Genomic DNA, 17,692 nt, shown 5'->3' on the forward strand with positions numbered 1-17,692 from the left:
AATTACTCACTATATTGGAAAGTTGTAATGTTCTCGATTGCATGCATTTAAGGGGTGGGCTCCCTATTTCAACTACCTACCATTTGGTTGGTTTAGTTTTTTTCTTTTCTTTTTGGGAAACATTATTGTTGATAGTTATTTTTTTTCTGTTTTTTTGTTGCAGAGAATCGAATTCTAAATCTATTTTAATTTTAATTTATTTTTTCATCTACTCACCACTTGGATTAACCTAAAAAACTTACTATAATAGGCAATTAAGAAATGCTTACTTTTATAAGAGAAAATGATAATTTGAATTTGAGATCTCTTCAAACAAATTGTAATTAGAAGTGGAATACTGCTCGATTAATTTTCAAGTCAATTGGCTTATTATAGATTCTGTTCTCTAGATTCGAAGTAGAAGTTTAGTCATGATTGCAATTCATGCCCCCATTAGTAATTCATGTTTAGAGATTTAGCACCAACTATGTTGTTTATATAATGTAAGACTCATGAGATTGTAATATGTCTTGTCTCAATTGGTTTGGTTCTAAGTATTTAATTTGCTAACAAAAATGTTTAACATTAATACTAATTCCACTTCAAAGGGTGCTCCGCGCTCCGCGCTCCACGCTCTAAAATATATTAAGTGCCCAAATTTCTAACCTTAATTAAGTACCCATTTGGCTGAATAATCATTTTGAAATTAAAATATATGAAGTGCCCTAATTTCTTACCTTAATTAAGTACCCATTTCACTGAATAATCATTTTGCTATTAAAATAAATAAGTGCCCAAATTTACAACTTTTAAATAATTATCCATTTGCACTGAATATTCATATATGTTGCAAGTAAATATTGTGATTATCTAAGTAATAAAGCTGGCGCGCCTTTACACTTTGTAATGATCACAATTTTTTATAAAAACTTATAAATATGAGATACTAAGATGATGTCAAAAGTACAGACAAAACTGTCCAAAAATATATGTTTGCTAGATGATGTATATAGTTGTTTTTGGTCAAGAAAAGCTAAAAGATGTAGTATATAGTTAAAGCTAAAAGATGGTAGACCACTAATTTGGTTGGATTGGATATTCAACATTATTACCAGAATCTTCACAGAAACTGCACTATATTTTAATGTGGCATCAGCAAGATGATCCATTCAAGAGTGTGAACGTTTTAAAGAATAAACATGCCACGCATGTCTTCTAAATTTTTCATAAAAGTCAATTCCTAACTTCTCTTTCTAAAAGCATTCATCAGTCCAAAGTTGCATTTAGCTAAATTATTTTCAGTCTCATCCCATGTATAGACTATGGGCTTTTAGTTGACCTTACTTTTTATTTTATATTTCTCATATGAGTTCTCCTTTTTTTAGTGTGTTAAAACTTAAAAGTATGAACATTATAGACCTGTAGATTCTTTCATATGTGTGCACTTAAGCTAAATATGTCAGGTGTGATTCTTGAATTTGATAAAAGAATTTCTTAATATCATGTTGAAATATAGGTATTTAATTTAAAATTAATTGATAATCAATGAAAATATGTATAACATGATATATTATTAACATTTTATACAAGACTATATACTCTGGATGGAAGATATGATACATAATTTGACAAAATAATAGCCTAGTATTATTATATGTTTTTAAGGAATTAGACCAAATAGCAAAAAAAAAAAAAAAAAGAATTAGGCCAAATAGGTTATGGGCCCACTCAATCACTCATGTCTTTATATAGCTGGTTTCAAACAGAACATCCACTGGTCAAACTTGAAGGCTTCACTTCATCATCATGAAAGGAGTTCAGAAGCCTTCACTTCATCATCTTCTCCTTCATATTTTCTTGCTCTCTTTGCTCCCATTGAAGGCCACCACATCTCCAAGAACACAAGCAGAAGCTCTCATAACTTGGAAAAACAGCTTTGTTTTTTCACCACCTTCTCTCAATTCATGGTCCCTCACAAACCTAAACAACCTCTGCAAGTGGACATCCATTGTCTGTGACCAAAGCACCAAAACAGTAGCCCAAATAGAGCTCTTCAACTTGAGCATCACAGGAACACTAACCCAATTCAACTTCAACCCATTTCTCAATCTCACCCAATTCAGCCTCAATCTCAACAATTTCACAGGGACTATACCATCTGCCATTGGCAACCTATCCAAGCTCACAATCTTGGACTTGGGCAACAACAATTTTACAGGGCCTGTACCTGTGGAGATAGCCCAGTTAACAGAGCTTCAGTATCTAAGTCTCAACAACAACAGTCTCAATGGTACCATTCCTTATCAGCTACGCAATCTCCAAAAGGTACAGTACTTGCTTCTTGGATCAAACTTCTTAACCCCTCCTGACTGGTCTAAATTTTCAGCCATGCCTTTGTTGACATACCTTGACATTTATCTGAACAATCTTGATTCAGAATTCCCAGAATTTATATCTGAATGTAGGAACTTGACCTTCCTGGACTTGTCTCAAAATAGTTTTACTGGTCAAATACCACAACAGGTGTTTACCAATCTGGGCAAGCTTGAATATCTCAACCTCACTAATAACCAATTCCAAGGACCATTACCATCAAACTTTCCCAAGCTTAAACAGCTCCGTTTGGCTGTGAACCATTTCAGTGGTCCAATTCCCGAAGATATTGGTTTGATAGCTGGTCTTCAGCATATTGAGCTATTTCAAAATTCCCTTGAAGGGAAAATTCCATCCTCTATAGGCCAACTGAGAGAGCTCCAGTACCTTGATCTTCATGAGAGTTCCTTAAACTCTTCAATCCCTTCTGAGCTTGGTCTTTGTACCAACCTTACCTTCTTGGCCCTGGCTGAGAATTCCCTCAGTGGGGAACTGCCTCTGTCCTTGTCCAATCTGACCAACATCAAGGAACTGGGTTTATCTGGGAATCACTTTACTGGTCCAATCTTGCCTTCACTAATCTCCAATTGGACTGAAATGGTATCTTTGCAACTTCAAAATAATAGCTTCAGTGGGAACATTCCAGCAGAAATTGGGCTTTTGACAAAACTCAATTTGCTCTATCTGTACCATAATAACTTCTCTGGCTCAATTCCCTCAGAGATTGGAAACTTGAAAGATTTGAATGATTTGGATCTTTCAACCAACCAGCTCTCAGGGCCAATTCCTATGACACTGTGGAGTCTCACAAATCTTGGAAGCATACAGCTTTTCTACAACAACCTCAGTGGCACAATCCCCCCAGAGATTGGAAACATGACATCATTGGCCAACTTTGATGTCGACACAAACCAACTTGAAGGGGAGTTGCCAGAAACCATTTCTCTCCTCAGTAGCCTTGAGAATTTTTCTGTGTTCACCAATAAATTATCAGGAACCATTCCGAGAGATTTTGGGAAGTACAGTCAGTTGGGATATGTTAGCTTTTCCAACAACAGCTTCTCTGGGGAATTGCCACCAGAATTGTGCAGTGGATTTGCTTTGACAAATCTCACAGTGAATAATAACAACTTCACAGGGCCATTGCCCGAGTGCTTGAGAAATTGTTCAGCATTATCTAGAGTCCGGCTTGATGGGAATCAATTCACCGGAAACATTACGAATGCATTTGGTGTTCATCCGGTGCTTGATTACATTGATCTTAGTGACAACAAGTTTGTGGGTCAACTCTCACCACAGTGGGGAGAATGCAAAAACATCACTGCAATGATTATGAGTAGAAACAAAATTTCTGGTCAAATCCCAGCTGGGATTGGACAGTTGACACAATTGCAGTCTCTAAGCCTAGACTTCAATGAATTCAGTGGGGAATTCCCAACTGAATTTGGAAATCTAAGCTTGCTATTCACTCTCAATCTGAGCAGGAACCATTTCACAGGAGCCATCCCCGAGAGTCTAGGCAAATTAACCAAGCTCCAGCTTCTTGATTTGTCTGATAACAATTTGACAGGGGTAATACCAGTTCAGCCTGGTACATTTGAAAGTTTGACAAGCTTGAACTTGAGCCACAACAATTTGTCAGGTCAAATACCAGCAGAGATTGGTAACTTGAACTTGAGGTACTTGTTGGATCTTAGCAGCAATTCGCTATCTGGACCAATACCTTCAAACTTGGACAAGCTCACACAATTGGAGAATCTCAATGTCTCACACAACCATCTCTCAGGGGGAATCCCATCAGTATTTTCCCAAATGCTCAGTCTAAACAGCTTTGATTTTTCTCACAACAATTTGACAGGTCCAATCCCAACTGGTGGCATTTTCCAAAAGGCGCCCGCGAATGCTTTTGTGGGAAACTCTGGTTTGTGTGGAGATCAAGAGGGACTAACTCCATGCACTTCCTCAATGTCCAACAAGAACAACAACAACAAAAAAGTTCTCATTGGTGTCCTTGTTCCTGTTTGTGCTTTATTAGTGCTTGCAGCTGCTATTGCTCTGATCCTTATTTGCCGAAAGAAACCCAATCTCCTCGATGAGGAAACCAAAAGTTCTAAGAAGTCTGAGAGCTATGAGTCCATGATATGGGAAAGAGAAGTGAAATTCACATTTGGGGAAATTGTGAAGGCCACAGAGGACTTTGATGAGAAGTACTGCATTGGAAGTGGAGGGTTTGGAAGGGTTTACAAGGCAGAGTTGCTATCAGGCCAAGTTGTTGCAGTTAAGAGGCTTAACATGTCAGACTCTAGTGACATTCCAGCAATCAATCGCCAGAGTTTTGAGAGCGAAATTCGAACTTTGACACATGTCCGCCACCGGAACATCATTAGGCTATTCGGGTTCTGTACAAGGAGGGGTTCCATGTTCTTGGTTTATGAGTATTTAGAGAGAGGCAGCCTGGGAAAAGCATTGTATGGGGTGGAAGGGGATGTTGAACTTGGCTGGGCTACAAGGGTCAAAATTGTGCAAGGACTAGCTCATGCACTTTCTTACTTGCACCATGACTGCTCTCCACCAGTTGTGCACCGGGATGTTTCTATCAACAATGTATTGCTCGAGTTGGATTTTGAGCCCCGGCTCTCGGATTTTGGAACAGCAAGAATGCTGAGCTCGGATTCATCCAACTGGACTGCCATTGCTGGGTCTTATGGCTACATGGCACCAGGTAATGTAACAATTTAATTTGTGCCTTATTTTAGTTTGATATACATTGTTGACCTATTTTTCGTAAAAACTGTACTAAACTTTTTGGGTCTAGTGATTATCTAAAGTGGCTAATTGGTTCCTTGATGTGCAGAGCTTGCATTCACTATGAAGGTGAGTGATAAGTGTGATGTGTATAGTTTCGGAGTGCTATCACTAGAAATCATGATGGGAAGGCACCCAGGGGAAATGCTACAATTCCTATCTGAATCATCAAAATCTTTGACGGACAATGCAGAATTGTTTTTAAAAGATGTGTTGGACCAACGGCTGGAGCCTCCGACCAATGAATTGGCGGATGCAGTGGTGTTTGTCGTGACCATAGCCTTGGCGTGCTCGCGTGCCCATCCGGAATCACGACCCACAATGCGTTTTGTGGCACAAGAACTATCAGCTAAGAACCAGCCTTGCATTTCTGAACCATATAGTAACTTAACCATCAACAAACTAACTGGGCTTCAAAAATAGAAGAAACTGAAACTAGTAGTAGTAATGCCAACCAAATCCTAGTTCATAATGCAAATATATATGTAGGCTTTCTTGTTGTGTTTGTGTTTGTATCATAGGTCATAGGTGCCTTGTGTCCGATGAATAAGAATGTTGCATGATTTTTGGGGTTAAAAGTAGGTATTGAAGGTTTACATACAATAATTTTTTCAGGTTGGAAACCTATTTGGACAATCTTGAATACATAAGAATTGTACTTGTACCCCTATAGTGTATATATAGTTGGCTTAGAGATTCTATTTTCTTTAGACAGTTTCATTCATGTACATGTCTCAAGTTTCAAAGTTTCCAAATTTCACCTGCAAAACCTAAATGCTTGAAACATGAAAGTTGGCCAATCATGTTCTGCAAAACCGCGTTGTTTCAAAGTTGGTAAGACTTAGCTTTCGAACAGCTTGCTGCCAGTGAATCTCATAATTAATATGTTTGCTTATTAATTACTTTTCAGCTAGTCCAAAGGTTCTGTCCTTTGGTACTATTCTCATTTAATTTTTTGCTAGTCAAAAGTTGACTTGTAGCTAATTTAATTTTACCATTTTTTTTTTGGGAGGCCGGTCTCAATGTGTATAAAAATATAGGAGCATTTAGCCCAAAAATAATTGAAGGCCCAAAAGACACTGATCTTTATCACAGATTCACTAGGTACATTGTCTTCCATGATTCCATGAGACCCTTGCAGGCAAAATTCTCTCAAAATGAATGTATAGTGTATACACAAATGACCCTCTTTGGAAACTCAAGAACAGTTCAAAACAACAAGCAAAATGTGGCATAACTACAAAGATAATCAATGAAGAGGAAGGTAAAGGCCCCAACAGCATGCCTAGCACTCCACCCCACACTGTTTGAGAATTGGTCCAGTTTGCTTGGGCAAGAAGGGATCAATTCTCACCCAAACCAGTGAGAAAATGGAAGCAAGAAGAATTGACCAAAGGACCACAATGGTAGGAGTCCTGTTTTGCCTTCCCATTAAACCTTTGAGGAAGGGGTAAAGATGAACAATGACCCAGAAAGCAAAGAAAAGCTTCCCAAACAAAGGACCCCATGAGCCATAGCCATTGTTAATGGCATCAGAAACTCCAGCCACTACTCCCACCATGTTCAAGATAATAAGGGTGGTTGGTGGTATGAGAAGAGTAGTCCATTTGAAGAGGTAGAGTTCCCCATACTCACCGTCGTCTCCTGCTTTTGATGTCACAGTGAAGTTGGTGTCAACTCCAAACAGGACTTTGAGTAGGCCTTGAAAGACAGCAAAGAGATGTGCAGAGACACCACCAATAACCCAAAACTGCTCGTTACGCCACCAGTCCTCGATGCCAACACCGCTCCATCTCAGCTCTAGCACACCAGTTGCAATGATGGAGATGAAAAGAGCCATGAACCATATGCTAGCAAAGTTATTCAGCTGCACATAATGAAATTCTGATTAGAAAATTGGCCTATTTCCATTGATGTTCAAAATAGTCTCCAAAAGTACTTACAGTGGGGATGATGAATTTCCCAGTCAGAAGACAGACAGCTGGAATAGTGCAGTATGCAAGCAAGGGGATGGAAGTGAAAGGGTAGACTATGGTGTTGATGTAAGCAAGCCTCTCAAGCCATTTCAATTTTCCTCCCCAGGCATACCATAAGGGACAATGACGACTAAGGAAGATTTCGACAGAACCAAGAGCCCATCTCAGAACTTGGTGCAACCGATCAGACAAGTTTATAGGAGCAGATCCCTTGAAAGCTGGTCTCTTTGGCATACAGTACACTGACTTCCATCCTCTACAATGCATTTTGAAGCCGGTCAAAATATCTTCTGTAACTGAACCATAAATCCACCCAATCTGCAAAGAAAAACCACGAATGCTTTAGCTTGTTAGAGTCTTCGTATCAAAGCCTAGTGTAAAAAGAAATCAAATACTTATACCAAATTTAAGAACTGAATAGATAGAGAAGCAGTTCATCATAAATTCATAATGCTACTTAGTAATCACCTCTTTTCCCCATTCAGTTTTTTCTTCATATCCACAACTTATAACATGAATGGCCTCCTTAACGAGTGTTGTGTTATTAGTCCCTTCAGGAATCCCACCATTTTCCATGAGAGTGGAAGCAATAAACACAGGGGATTGCCCAAAACGTTTCTCAAAATTTTTCTGTGACATGAGTGATGATTTCTCCAACTCATCATAGCCTTCAAAACCTTCTTCAATCTCTTCAAGATCAAACATGGATCCAGTCCCTTTCCTCACATAGTTCTTTCCCATCATTTTCTTCTTCTTAGTGTAAAGTCCCCCAAGAAGACTTCTCAATCCATGCTTCTTAGACTTAGACTTCTTTGAACCACGGAAACAGCCACAACAGCACCATGAAGGCCAGCAGTCACATGTCATCTTAGGTCGCTTTTCAGACACTGGTGGATCATAGCCATACAATGCTTGCCTATTGAAGACACATCCAGTGCCAACATATACTGGTCCTTGGATCCCATCTAGGCCTTTCATGTTGATCTATGACCAAAAACACAGTCAAGACATAATTGAGCTAAATTTTTACAGGCAGAGAATATTCTGTATTGTAAGAAAACATATGAATTTAAAGCTCTAGTGTCACTTACATCAAAGAACACAACATTGCGATTAGCATATCTATCATGACGATCAATACCATCAAACCTTTGAGGGAATTGAACATAGCAGAGCTTCTTCCCAAGCTGGGGATCCATTAGGAAGCACATAGCTTCTCTGACAGCCTTGCTGTTGTTGATGTAGTGGTCACAATCCAGATTCAACATGAAAGGTGCATTAGTAAGCACTGCAGAAACTCGAACCTGTAGATCATATACGAAATTTCCAAGTTAAAAGCACTGCTAAATGCACCAATCTCGCCTCAAAGTAAATACACAAATTAAATAGACATCAGCTCACCAAAGCATTCATGGCACCAGCTTTCTTGTGATGTTGGTAGCCAGGACGTTTCTCACGCGAAACATACACAAGACGTGGAAGTTCCTTACCATCCACATCTAGTGCACCCTCACTTCCTAGATAGACCTGCAAAGCAAGTAGAATTAATGTCCACAGGCGCCATGTAAACAGTGACAACCAAATCGTTTGCATTTCTCTACTTTTTTCCCTCGTGTTTGAGAAACGAATAAAGCCTAAAAATCAATTTAAAGCCACATTTGTTTCATATTGGTTTTATGGAAAAAAAAAAAAAAAAACAGAATAGGGATGAATAACATTGTAAACCTGAATCATTCCCGGATGATCACGAGTGTTGTTCCCGGGCCATGGAGTACCATCCTGCATCACCCACCCTTCCTCTGGTTTCTTTTGAGCCTTTGACACCAATGCATTAATCCTCACTTTGAATTCTTCATACTCTCTCTGCAGTACCACAGAAAAAAAAAAAAAAAGCCCTTTAGACCTCATTTCATTGTTGTCTAAGTGTTGAAAGAGAAACATGTTTAATTTCGCTTACTTTCATGGCTCTACGCTCCTTTACAAAGTTTGGATGAACCTTGTCCTTCAAGTAATCAATTTTCTCAGAGAAATAGAACTCAGGGGCCCTAGGCTCAATGTTATGCTTCTTGCAAAATGGCACCCACCTTCTTGCAAATTCAGCAGTCTCTGAGAGTGCATCAAACAGGAGCATTGAAGCACCATCATCCGAGACATAACAGCAGATCTTGTCAACTGGGTAGTCAACAGATAAGATGGACAGAACAGTGTTTGCAGTAATGATTGGAGGCTCCTTGAGAGGGTCCACTGTACTCACATAGACATCAACTGGGGCGAGGGTGTTAGGCTCACCCTCGCGCTCAAACCTCATGGACAGGCGGTCCAAGTAAGTTTCACGGTTGGTGGGTTGCCATTTGGGGAACTGGTCAAGAATCCAAGAGAGGGCAAACCATATCTCACAAATTACAGATATGATCCAAAGGGGAAAAGCATCATATGCTGGGGTTAAGATGCGGAAACGGAAGAAGAAGGCCAGAATTACAAGCCGGAGGACAATGACTATCCGGTAAGGGCTGATTTTGCTAGAAGATATGGGTACTTTTCGCCACAGTGGTTGCCGGGCTTCAGCCATACTGCAAAACAAACATGTTGGGGGAATTTTCAGTATAGATTTCAGAGGATTTCCAAAGAATTCATGTTGACTTAGTGAAGGTGCATACTGTGCAGCATTGAATCACTTTATAGTCAATTTGCATATGAAACCAATTACTTACAGAAAGTCATCTTCCTCGCCTTGATCATCATTTCCATCATCTTTGCTCACCAAACCTCTCTTTTCTTGCCTGACTTTCCATTTCTCCACTCGGTCTTTCCACTCTGCATTCCCATTAATGTCTTTCTCGCCTTCAAAATCCTTACCAGCAACTATACACAACCCAAAGACACATAAATTAGTACATGCAAATGCAATTCACTACAAGAAACAAGTCCCTTTTAATCATAGCAATATAAATTGAATTAATTGCATCCTTACCACTTCCTCCTACAGAGAAAGGTTGATTGTTGGGTTGCCATTGTTGTTGATCATGGTCTCCATTTTCCTGCAAAAACTCACTAACATTGATCACTTCCCATTCCTCGGAATATTAGTTATTATTTTTATTTGAAAACAAAAGTTAATGCAAACTACAGGATGAAATTACCGAGCGATTAATGGCATGATTTTCATGTCCAGAGTCATCATTGTGATCATTGATCTTGATCTGAAATTCATCATCAAAATCATCTGCATCCAAGTCTTCCTCGTCTCCAGCAACTCTAGGACAACCTACAATACATATATACATATATATATATATATGCATGCATTTTCATTAATTAATTTGCTTAAGATAGAAATTAATCAGAAGAGAAGTGCATTTGTGTTAATGAGATATATGCATATAAACCTTTGTGACGCTTATAACGAGTGTTGCACTGAGGGCAGCACTGGTTGCCTTCACTCCTTTCATAGTCATAACAAGGCCGACACACAGGGAACCCACACACATGACATGCCACAAACAACTCCCCATCTTCTCTGTATCCAATCTCATCCCCACAAACTCTGCAAACTTTCGACACTGACTGCCGGGTTGGATGCTGGTTACTCTGCCACATTTGAAATTCAGAATAAAACAAATGTTTAAATGCATAATGCATGCCATTGTTAGTTTCAAATTAAGGAAGGAATAGCTATAGAACCATATATATGTACCTCTTCGTCAGTGACATGCACAACATGGAGTTTGTTGTTTCCGGTGTGATCAGAAGAACCTGTAAAGAAGCCGGCCATGGTGTTTGAGGCCATGGCACATATGCATTAACCGAAAGGCCAGAGATGGAGTGGTGTTGAAAAGATGGTGAGAGGAGAGAATGGGAAGGAGGGTATTATATTGAAATGTTGGATGCATGAGGTGGAAGTAAGAGTGTGTTTGTGTCTACCTACTGTGAGTTGGGAAGTCGTAGGTTTGAGTCTAAGAGACGTTAGAGAGGGTTTGGTTTTGGTTGCTTTGCTTTGCTTGCTATGCCAATATAATGTTCCATTGCTACCTAGCTAGCTTCGACTCAAAGGTGTCTCTGAGGTTGACGCCAAACTTTTTTTTTTAAATAAACAACAAGAAAAGAAAATACATACACACCTTCTACACATGTGATGTGTCACGTACCCATCTCCTCTCTCATCTAACTACTAATTCAAAATAATTTCCATAATGAAATTGTAAAAAAAAAAAAAAATACATTTTATTCCTAACAGAATTCCTAATAGTCAAGCTTATGATGTCGACCGCCTTCCTTTGTTGGGGACAGAAACAAGCAAAAAGCCTGGGCCAGGTTACGGCCTTCCAATTACAGTTTGATGAAGCCGGGCCCGAATATCAATAATGGATCCAAGTTTGGAGGTTTCTAAATATACCTCCCAATTTTCTTTTCCTACCCCCTCAACAGCTTTCCCCCAAATATACCATTTCTGCCCTCAACTGTAAGCAAAAGAAACAGAAAAATACACACAAACCCAACACCACCCTCCCTTCTTTCCTTCCTCCCTCCCTCCCATCCATCCACCCCGCCGGCTGGCCCACCCCACCACGGCCGGCAATGCCCTCCTCCCTCCTCCAGTAGCAGCCCCCCTTGTGTTAGTCATTGTGCTGTCCAGCCCAACCTATGCATAAGGTATTGTAGAATACGATTATTTTTAAACCTACAAGCCTTCAAGAATCAAGATGCTTCCTAACATTTGCGAAAGAAAAGAATACAATTCTTATTTATCAAAATAAGATTATTATTATTATTTACAGTCTTACAGCTTAAAACTTAGGAACAGAACATCCATACAAGACTCAAGATTCCACCGGCATAATCAGTGGCAGACACAAGAGAATTCTCAATGCAGTATCCTTGCTCAACTATAAGACTTCAAATAACGAGGTTTGAGAATACGAGGATCAAAACTTGACTAATCCAGCTTTAAATCATCAAACTCGGCAGAAAAAACTGCATCCGCATTTTATCCAATGCCCATGTGAGAATATATGATAATATAAGACCAAAGAAAACAAAAGTTCTTTCCATAGCTATCTTAAAATTTGGACCTTCTAACAGTCAGGAATGATTGGTCAGTCTAATACAGATTTGGCAGATGATATGACTTATTCTTTTGTTTTGGGACGCTTTGGAGGTTGGGAACTGGAGGTGCAAACATCTGGGTCAGGATTCTCAGGAGCTTCGGTTTCAGGTGCCTTATGCTTCCCTCCCAACTCCCCTGAACCTTCTCCAGATGTGGTGTTGGCTTTAACTGGATCAGTTTCAGTCTCGTCTTGGTCCGCCTTGGGGGACTCCAGTTCACTTTTGTCAGGAGAAACTTGCATTGCATCTAAAGGCTCAGCAGAGGGGTCGTCCACACCCGATGATGATGCCTTCAGCTTGTCAATACCTGACTTACATTGCTTCTCAAACATCATTTGAAGGTACTTCCCTTGCTCTTCTATTCGTAACTGTAGATTTCTTTGAATCTGCATAGAAGGGAAAGTTACAAATATTACACAACAAATTACCAACAGAGAAACCCAGGAGGGTTGAACACAAAAAGAAAATGTGCAGCATATTTATGTGCATGTACACAGCAATTAACAGGAACATAAGAATATCTCAAGCATGAACCATACAGAGGAGGGTTTGAAGCCCCTCACTGTGTTGACCAAAGCCAAAACAGAGTGCCATGCATGTTATAGTTCTCAAATTTTGAAAGTAGAGACAGGTAAAGTTAGATAGAACCTTTAGAATAGATTTTACGTAGAGAACTCAAAACCTTGATCAATTAGAAATAAAAATCAATAGAAACAAAGAACAAATTTATACCTCAAGCTGTTCATGCAGTCTCTTCTGAACTTCCATCTGCAGTCGCAGAGCCTCAGTGATCTCAATACCCCTGTTACCCAAATAAAGATGAGTAGAAAGGTTTAAAAAATATAGCATGATAATTCATCCTAGAATGGGATAACAGTAAACAAATCTACAGGTAGAAGATTGAATCATTTGACACTTGGCCCTCTGTTAAACCACTCCGGGTTGAATCATATAGGTTGAATGTTGTCAATGACTCAATGACCAAACAAGAAGGTCCTAAGGTAACCTTGAACTCAGAACTGTCAAGTTAACACCAGCTATAAACACTAAAGTTGCAGTAGAATCCGGGACAAAGCTCGGTTTATGTGTACTTAAGACTTCATAGTATAATTACGCCAAAGTTTATCTTATAAGAAAAAGAAGGCTATAATGTATTATAGGATTTAGGTCAATGTTTAATGCAGCCATGCCTATTCAGGTCATCTTATCTTTAAACTTGGGGTCAGCCAAATTCCAGTAATTTTAAGAAATTCCCAACTGATCCAATTCTAATGTCTCGTACGGTTGTCAACTTTCTGTCCACATCAGCATCATTCTTTTACTTCAAATCTAGAAAGTAAAGACCCTATTTAGGGGAATATCATAAGCTATTAGCATTTACTGGATAACCACAAGGTGTATCATTGGATTGTGTCCTATGTTTTCCAGTAATTAATAACTAACTGACTTACGTTTTCAAGTCAAGAGATGCCATTTCTTCAATGGGAGTCAATTTCTTGTCCGAGGACCCTACAAAAGAATGTTAACAACACAGCACATTAACTAATTATGAAATCCTTAAATGTAAGCTATGAATAGTAAATGAGGTCAACATATTCATGCACACTATAAAGTCTTAGGGTAGAACATGAAACTCCAAGAGACAAAAACAAGCGTTTACTATAAATGAGAAAACTCAAAGGTACTTGCTATATACCTTCCGAAGACTCTGGTCTGTATCTAGCAGTCCTGTATTTCTGCAATTAAAGAAGTAACATATCCCATTAAAAGAAAGTTCCTCAGAGTTTCTGTGGGAATCTATTTATTGGTGAAGGGAGCTTGTGTACCTGCAAGTGACTTTTCACATGATAGATAGTCAAGCTTTCAACTTTCATGAGCTTTAGCACGCCCTTAGGAGTTGCTCCTGTGAAAAGTAAAGAATTTCACTAAGGTACAAATTTTGTATATCAGACTAAGAATTCAGTGAAGCCAGAGGAATTACACACTTTCACTACCGCCAAGTTGGTTAACAGCCTCCACAAAGGCCTCATGAAGTTCTGGTGTCCAACGCATGCGTGGTTTGGCTGGGACACTATTAGCTGAGGAAGAAGTAGTAACAGCAATGATTTCCCTAGATGGGGCAGGAACAATTTCTTTAGATGGAACAGGAATGATTTCTCTAGACGGAGCAGGATGCTGCTGATGAACTTGGGCCTGCTGAGCTGAAAAATTTGAAGACTGTTTGGGAACATGGTATGTCATCTGAAACGAAAAAAATCAGAACCCAATTGGTTTTTCATCTTTAAATATAACGGCAGACATTATTTACTGAACATTGCAAGCGTATATCAATCACCAACTCTATGACACAATCTCAACCTTTGGTTCCAGATCTGTAACATCGTTGTCAACAAGAAGCTCATTCCAGTTGGAAGTCAAAGCATCATCATCGGTGATTAGCTGGTCTGCCCATTCCTGCCAATCGTTTCGCTTACTAAATTCTTCAGCAGCCATAACGCCACTACAACTACTGTTCTCTACTTGACTATTCTCGACAGGGGTATTTACAGGAAAATCAAGGAAACCTGGCAGTGAATCTGTACACCAGGAACCACTGTTTTCTTTGGAATAAGGACAAGACGCTGTAGATTGAAGAAATCCAGAACGAGAAGAAGGTGGTAATGGCAAAGATACAGAACTCGATGACTGAGAAATGAAAGGATTATTTCTTGACTGTTTATCATGAGGTGAAACAGATGAGTAATGAAGATCTGTTGAAAATCCCGATGAAGATGAAAATATGTGACCAACTACTCCACTGTTGGAGGTTAAGTGACCTGCATGCACAACAGGCCTTGTCATAAGTTCTCTTTCCATGGGAACCTGTTGAGAGTCTGGCAACTTGGGATATGTCTCTTCCAAAGGGGTTGGAAGGACTGGTAAAGATGAGGACAGTGCTGTAGAGACCCCCATATGAGTAAGCTGCTTTGCAGCTGATCTCTGAATGGATAAAGCAGGGCGTGCCTCCATCAATAGTCCTACAATCAGAAAAGGGAGCATCAGTAATTTAGTCAGTAGCTATTAGCTAAGTTTCTGATAGCGGTGATACTGACCAACTTAAAACCTACTGAAAACACCCTTTTTGCTTGTTTCTGATAGCCAAACCACGGAAAAGGGTCATCAATTTTCAACTGTGAACAGAAGGATAAATCCATTAGTGCAAGATACTATACAAACCAACCTTGATAAAATAAAAGCATTTCTTTGCGTAAAGACGATAAAAACAGTCCCCAAACCCTGAAAATGTTTTAACAAAAAGAGCACACACCCATGGGTTTACAATTACATCACTGTGCTCTGAAGGGATGCCACTACAAAGTCTACAAGCACCGATTAAATGAGGCCCTAAAACTATGAATGTTCTGGAAAAAAACCCTATTATCCCAAGAGGACTTATCTAAAAAGAACGGAAAAAGTATAAAAACAAAGAGCTTTCTTTTTGTCTTCTTTATGAGGCAGTTGATCAGTTAGTTGTAATGATACATAACACAATCACACGTTCACATTCTGGATCAACACTAAAGCACTTATTTGTCTGACTTTAGAACATCCCAAAGAATAATCGACCTTATGTCAATCAAACGAAAACGAAAAAGGAAGGCCGAAAACAAAAATAACCACACAGAACCTTAAGTTAAATATAAATGTTACCGAATAAAATTTCACACTTCTACCTCCCCTAGGCCAAGTTCTAACCTAATACAGACTAATATAACTATTTTATTCTATCTTAAAGCCATACTCCAGCTATATATGCCTATATGACTATATCCTATATAACACCCTCCACTCAACCCCAAAAACAAAGTCACAAATGAAGTGATAACCAGCTCCAGCATCAAAATTTAATCAAACTATGCAATCCATCAAAGAGAAAAACAGCTACAAAGTAAAAGCTTTACACTCCACCATGCAAAACAATTTCTATATGACAAATTATAGAATTAGAAAAGACATTACCAATCAAAAAGCCGATTCAAAAAACAAATATCAAAGGAAAAGTGAGAGAACCAATTCAATTGGGACCTAATAATAATACCAATTGAAAAGAAAAAAGCCAAAACTCAATCAAACTCCAAATGGACATTCCACAACCAGTAATAAATAAAGCCTGGGATTCTAACCCAAAACCCTAAAATTGAAAAAAATCATCAAAAGGGTATGTTGAAAATTTGAATTCTTACCTAAAACTCGATAGAGAGCTTCACAAGCAAAAAAGAAAAGAGGAACCCGAAAGGCGCAGAATCGAATCGAAAAACGAAACCAGGAATTTTGGCGCAGGAGGACGGAGGGTATGTCTAATATAACAGGCGGGTGTTTTTGAATTCCGTCACCGACGGCGTGGCCAAGGAAGGAATGGAAGTGAACGGTGACGAGTGTCGCACGAGTGCGCTCTGCGCCCCCTCTTTTCTTTGGGGCTCTCGGCTCTGTGCGTTATAAGAAACAGTGATTTTACTCCACGCGCCTCTGCGGTTCGTTTATACGAGTCGCCTCGATGTTGACGGAGCAGTGCAGGGCATATGTGTGGGCCCATGCGTTGGCGGCTTGTGATTGGTGCGCTGAAAAAATATCTAATGGGCCGCACGTGGGGAAAGAGTTTCCACCCGTAATTGTTCTTTGGAGTTGCCCAAAAGCCCAACTTTCATCATTCCTTAGAATTTTTTAATGTGATCCTAATATGGATTTGAGGGTTTTATACGTGTAATCTGTGATGTTACAGTTAGACAAAAATTTCCTTCTCTTAGGTCTTTGTTTTCTTCTCGGCGTAAGAGACCCGTTGGGTAATTAGAATGTTATTCAACACTCAAATGGATCTTCGTTTTTCTTACGTGGGTTATCAATAGAATAAGAGAAATTTGGAGAACTAATCTAAGTTGAAGTCAAATAAAGACTTTTAACCTCTTTTTTTAATTTTTAAAAATTTGATTTTCGAGTAGTGCTCGAATTCTCTTTGAAAAATGTTCAAACACCCCTTGAGCACTAATCGATAAGGTTCGAATACTACTCGAGGGGGATTTGAGCACTTTTTGATGGGAACTCGAACACTACTGGAGTGTCAAAATTCTAAAAATTGAAAAAAGAGATTAAAATTTTTTAATGACAATAAAAATAGATTAGTTTTTCAAATTTCTCATAGAATAATGCTATTCATACCACATTTATTAGCATAAAAAGGTTGTTAATGATGAGCAAATGTCTGGTGCATCTGAATATTGTTTTGAATTCATTTTATTAGATTTTGATGAAAAACCAAACACAAGCTATTTGTCAATAAAATTCGACATAGTTCACTAGGTGATATTGAATAAATAGTCATTGGATGGCTATCCAACATTAGAGCTTGTGTTTGGTTTTTCATAAAAATTTAATGTTGTGTTTGGTTTTTCATAAAAATTTAATGAAAAAAATAATCCGTT

At 38.9% G+C, this 17,692-nt stretch overlaps 3 protein-coding genes across 3 annotated transcripts; 1 reads left to right on the forward strand and 2 right to left on the reverse strand.

The window, feature by feature from the left end:
- The first annotated feature begins 1,770 nt into the window (after nt 1-1,770).
- Nucleotides 1,771-5,885, forward strand: LOC147275955 (uncharacterized). Its single transcript, XM_086252875.1, has 2 exons — nt 1,771-5,074; nt 5,207-5,885. The coding sequence occupies exons 1-2, from the start codon at nt 1,786-1,788 to the stop codon at nt 5,578-5,580; spliced, it is 3,663 nt and encodes a 1,220-aa protein (XP_086109001.1). The 5' UTR covers nt 1,771-1,785; the 3' UTR covers nt 5,581-5,885.
- A 123-nt stretch (nt 5,886-6,008) lies between these two features.
- CESA4 (cellulose synthase A4) lies at nt 6,009-10,966 on the reverse strand. The gene is made up of 12 exons (XM_086252876.1): nt 10,828-10,966; nt 10,520-10,721; nt 10,274-10,398; nt 10,105-10,171; nt 9,845-9,995; nt 9,091-9,703; nt 8,859-8,996; nt 8,535-8,660; nt 8,225-8,437; nt 7,602-8,117; nt 7,101-7,451; nt 6,009-7,024 (listed from the first exon to the last, which is right to left on the reverse strand). Exons 1-12 carry the CDS (start codon nt 10,918-10,920, stop codon nt 6,443-6,445), a joined length of 3,177 nt encoding a protein of 1,058 aa, XP_086109002.1. The 5' UTR covers nt 10,921-10,966; the 3' UTR covers nt 6,009-6,442.
- An 854-nt stretch (nt 10,967-11,820) lies between these two features.
- Nucleotides 11,821-16,721, reverse strand: LOC147275957 (protein PHOSPHATE STARVATION RESPONSE 1-like). The gene is made up of 9 exons (XM_086254324.1): nt 16,460-16,721; nt 15,329-15,406; nt 14,595-15,253; nt 14,222-14,477; nt 14,063-14,139; nt 13,933-13,972; nt 13,688-13,745; nt 12,969-13,038; nt 11,821-12,622 (listed from the first exon to the last, which is right to left on the reverse strand). Exons 3-9 carry the CDS (start codon nt 15,243-15,245, stop codon nt 12,260-12,262), a joined length of 1,515 nt encoding a protein of 504 aa, XP_086110450.1. The 5' UTR covers nt 15,246-15,253; nt 15,329-15,406; nt 16,460-16,721; the 3' UTR covers nt 11,821-12,259.
- Between the last annotated feature and the right edge of the window lie 971 nt (nt 16,722-17,692).

The sequence above is a fragment of the Dryas octopetala genome, chromosome 8 (genome assembly GCF_963921425.1).
Source record: "Dryas octopetala chromosome 8, drDryOcto1.1, whole genome shotgun sequence".
NCBI classification, from domain to species: domain Eukaryota; kingdom Viridiplantae; phylum Streptophyta; class Magnoliopsida; order Rosales; family Rosaceae; genus Dryas; species Dryas octopetala.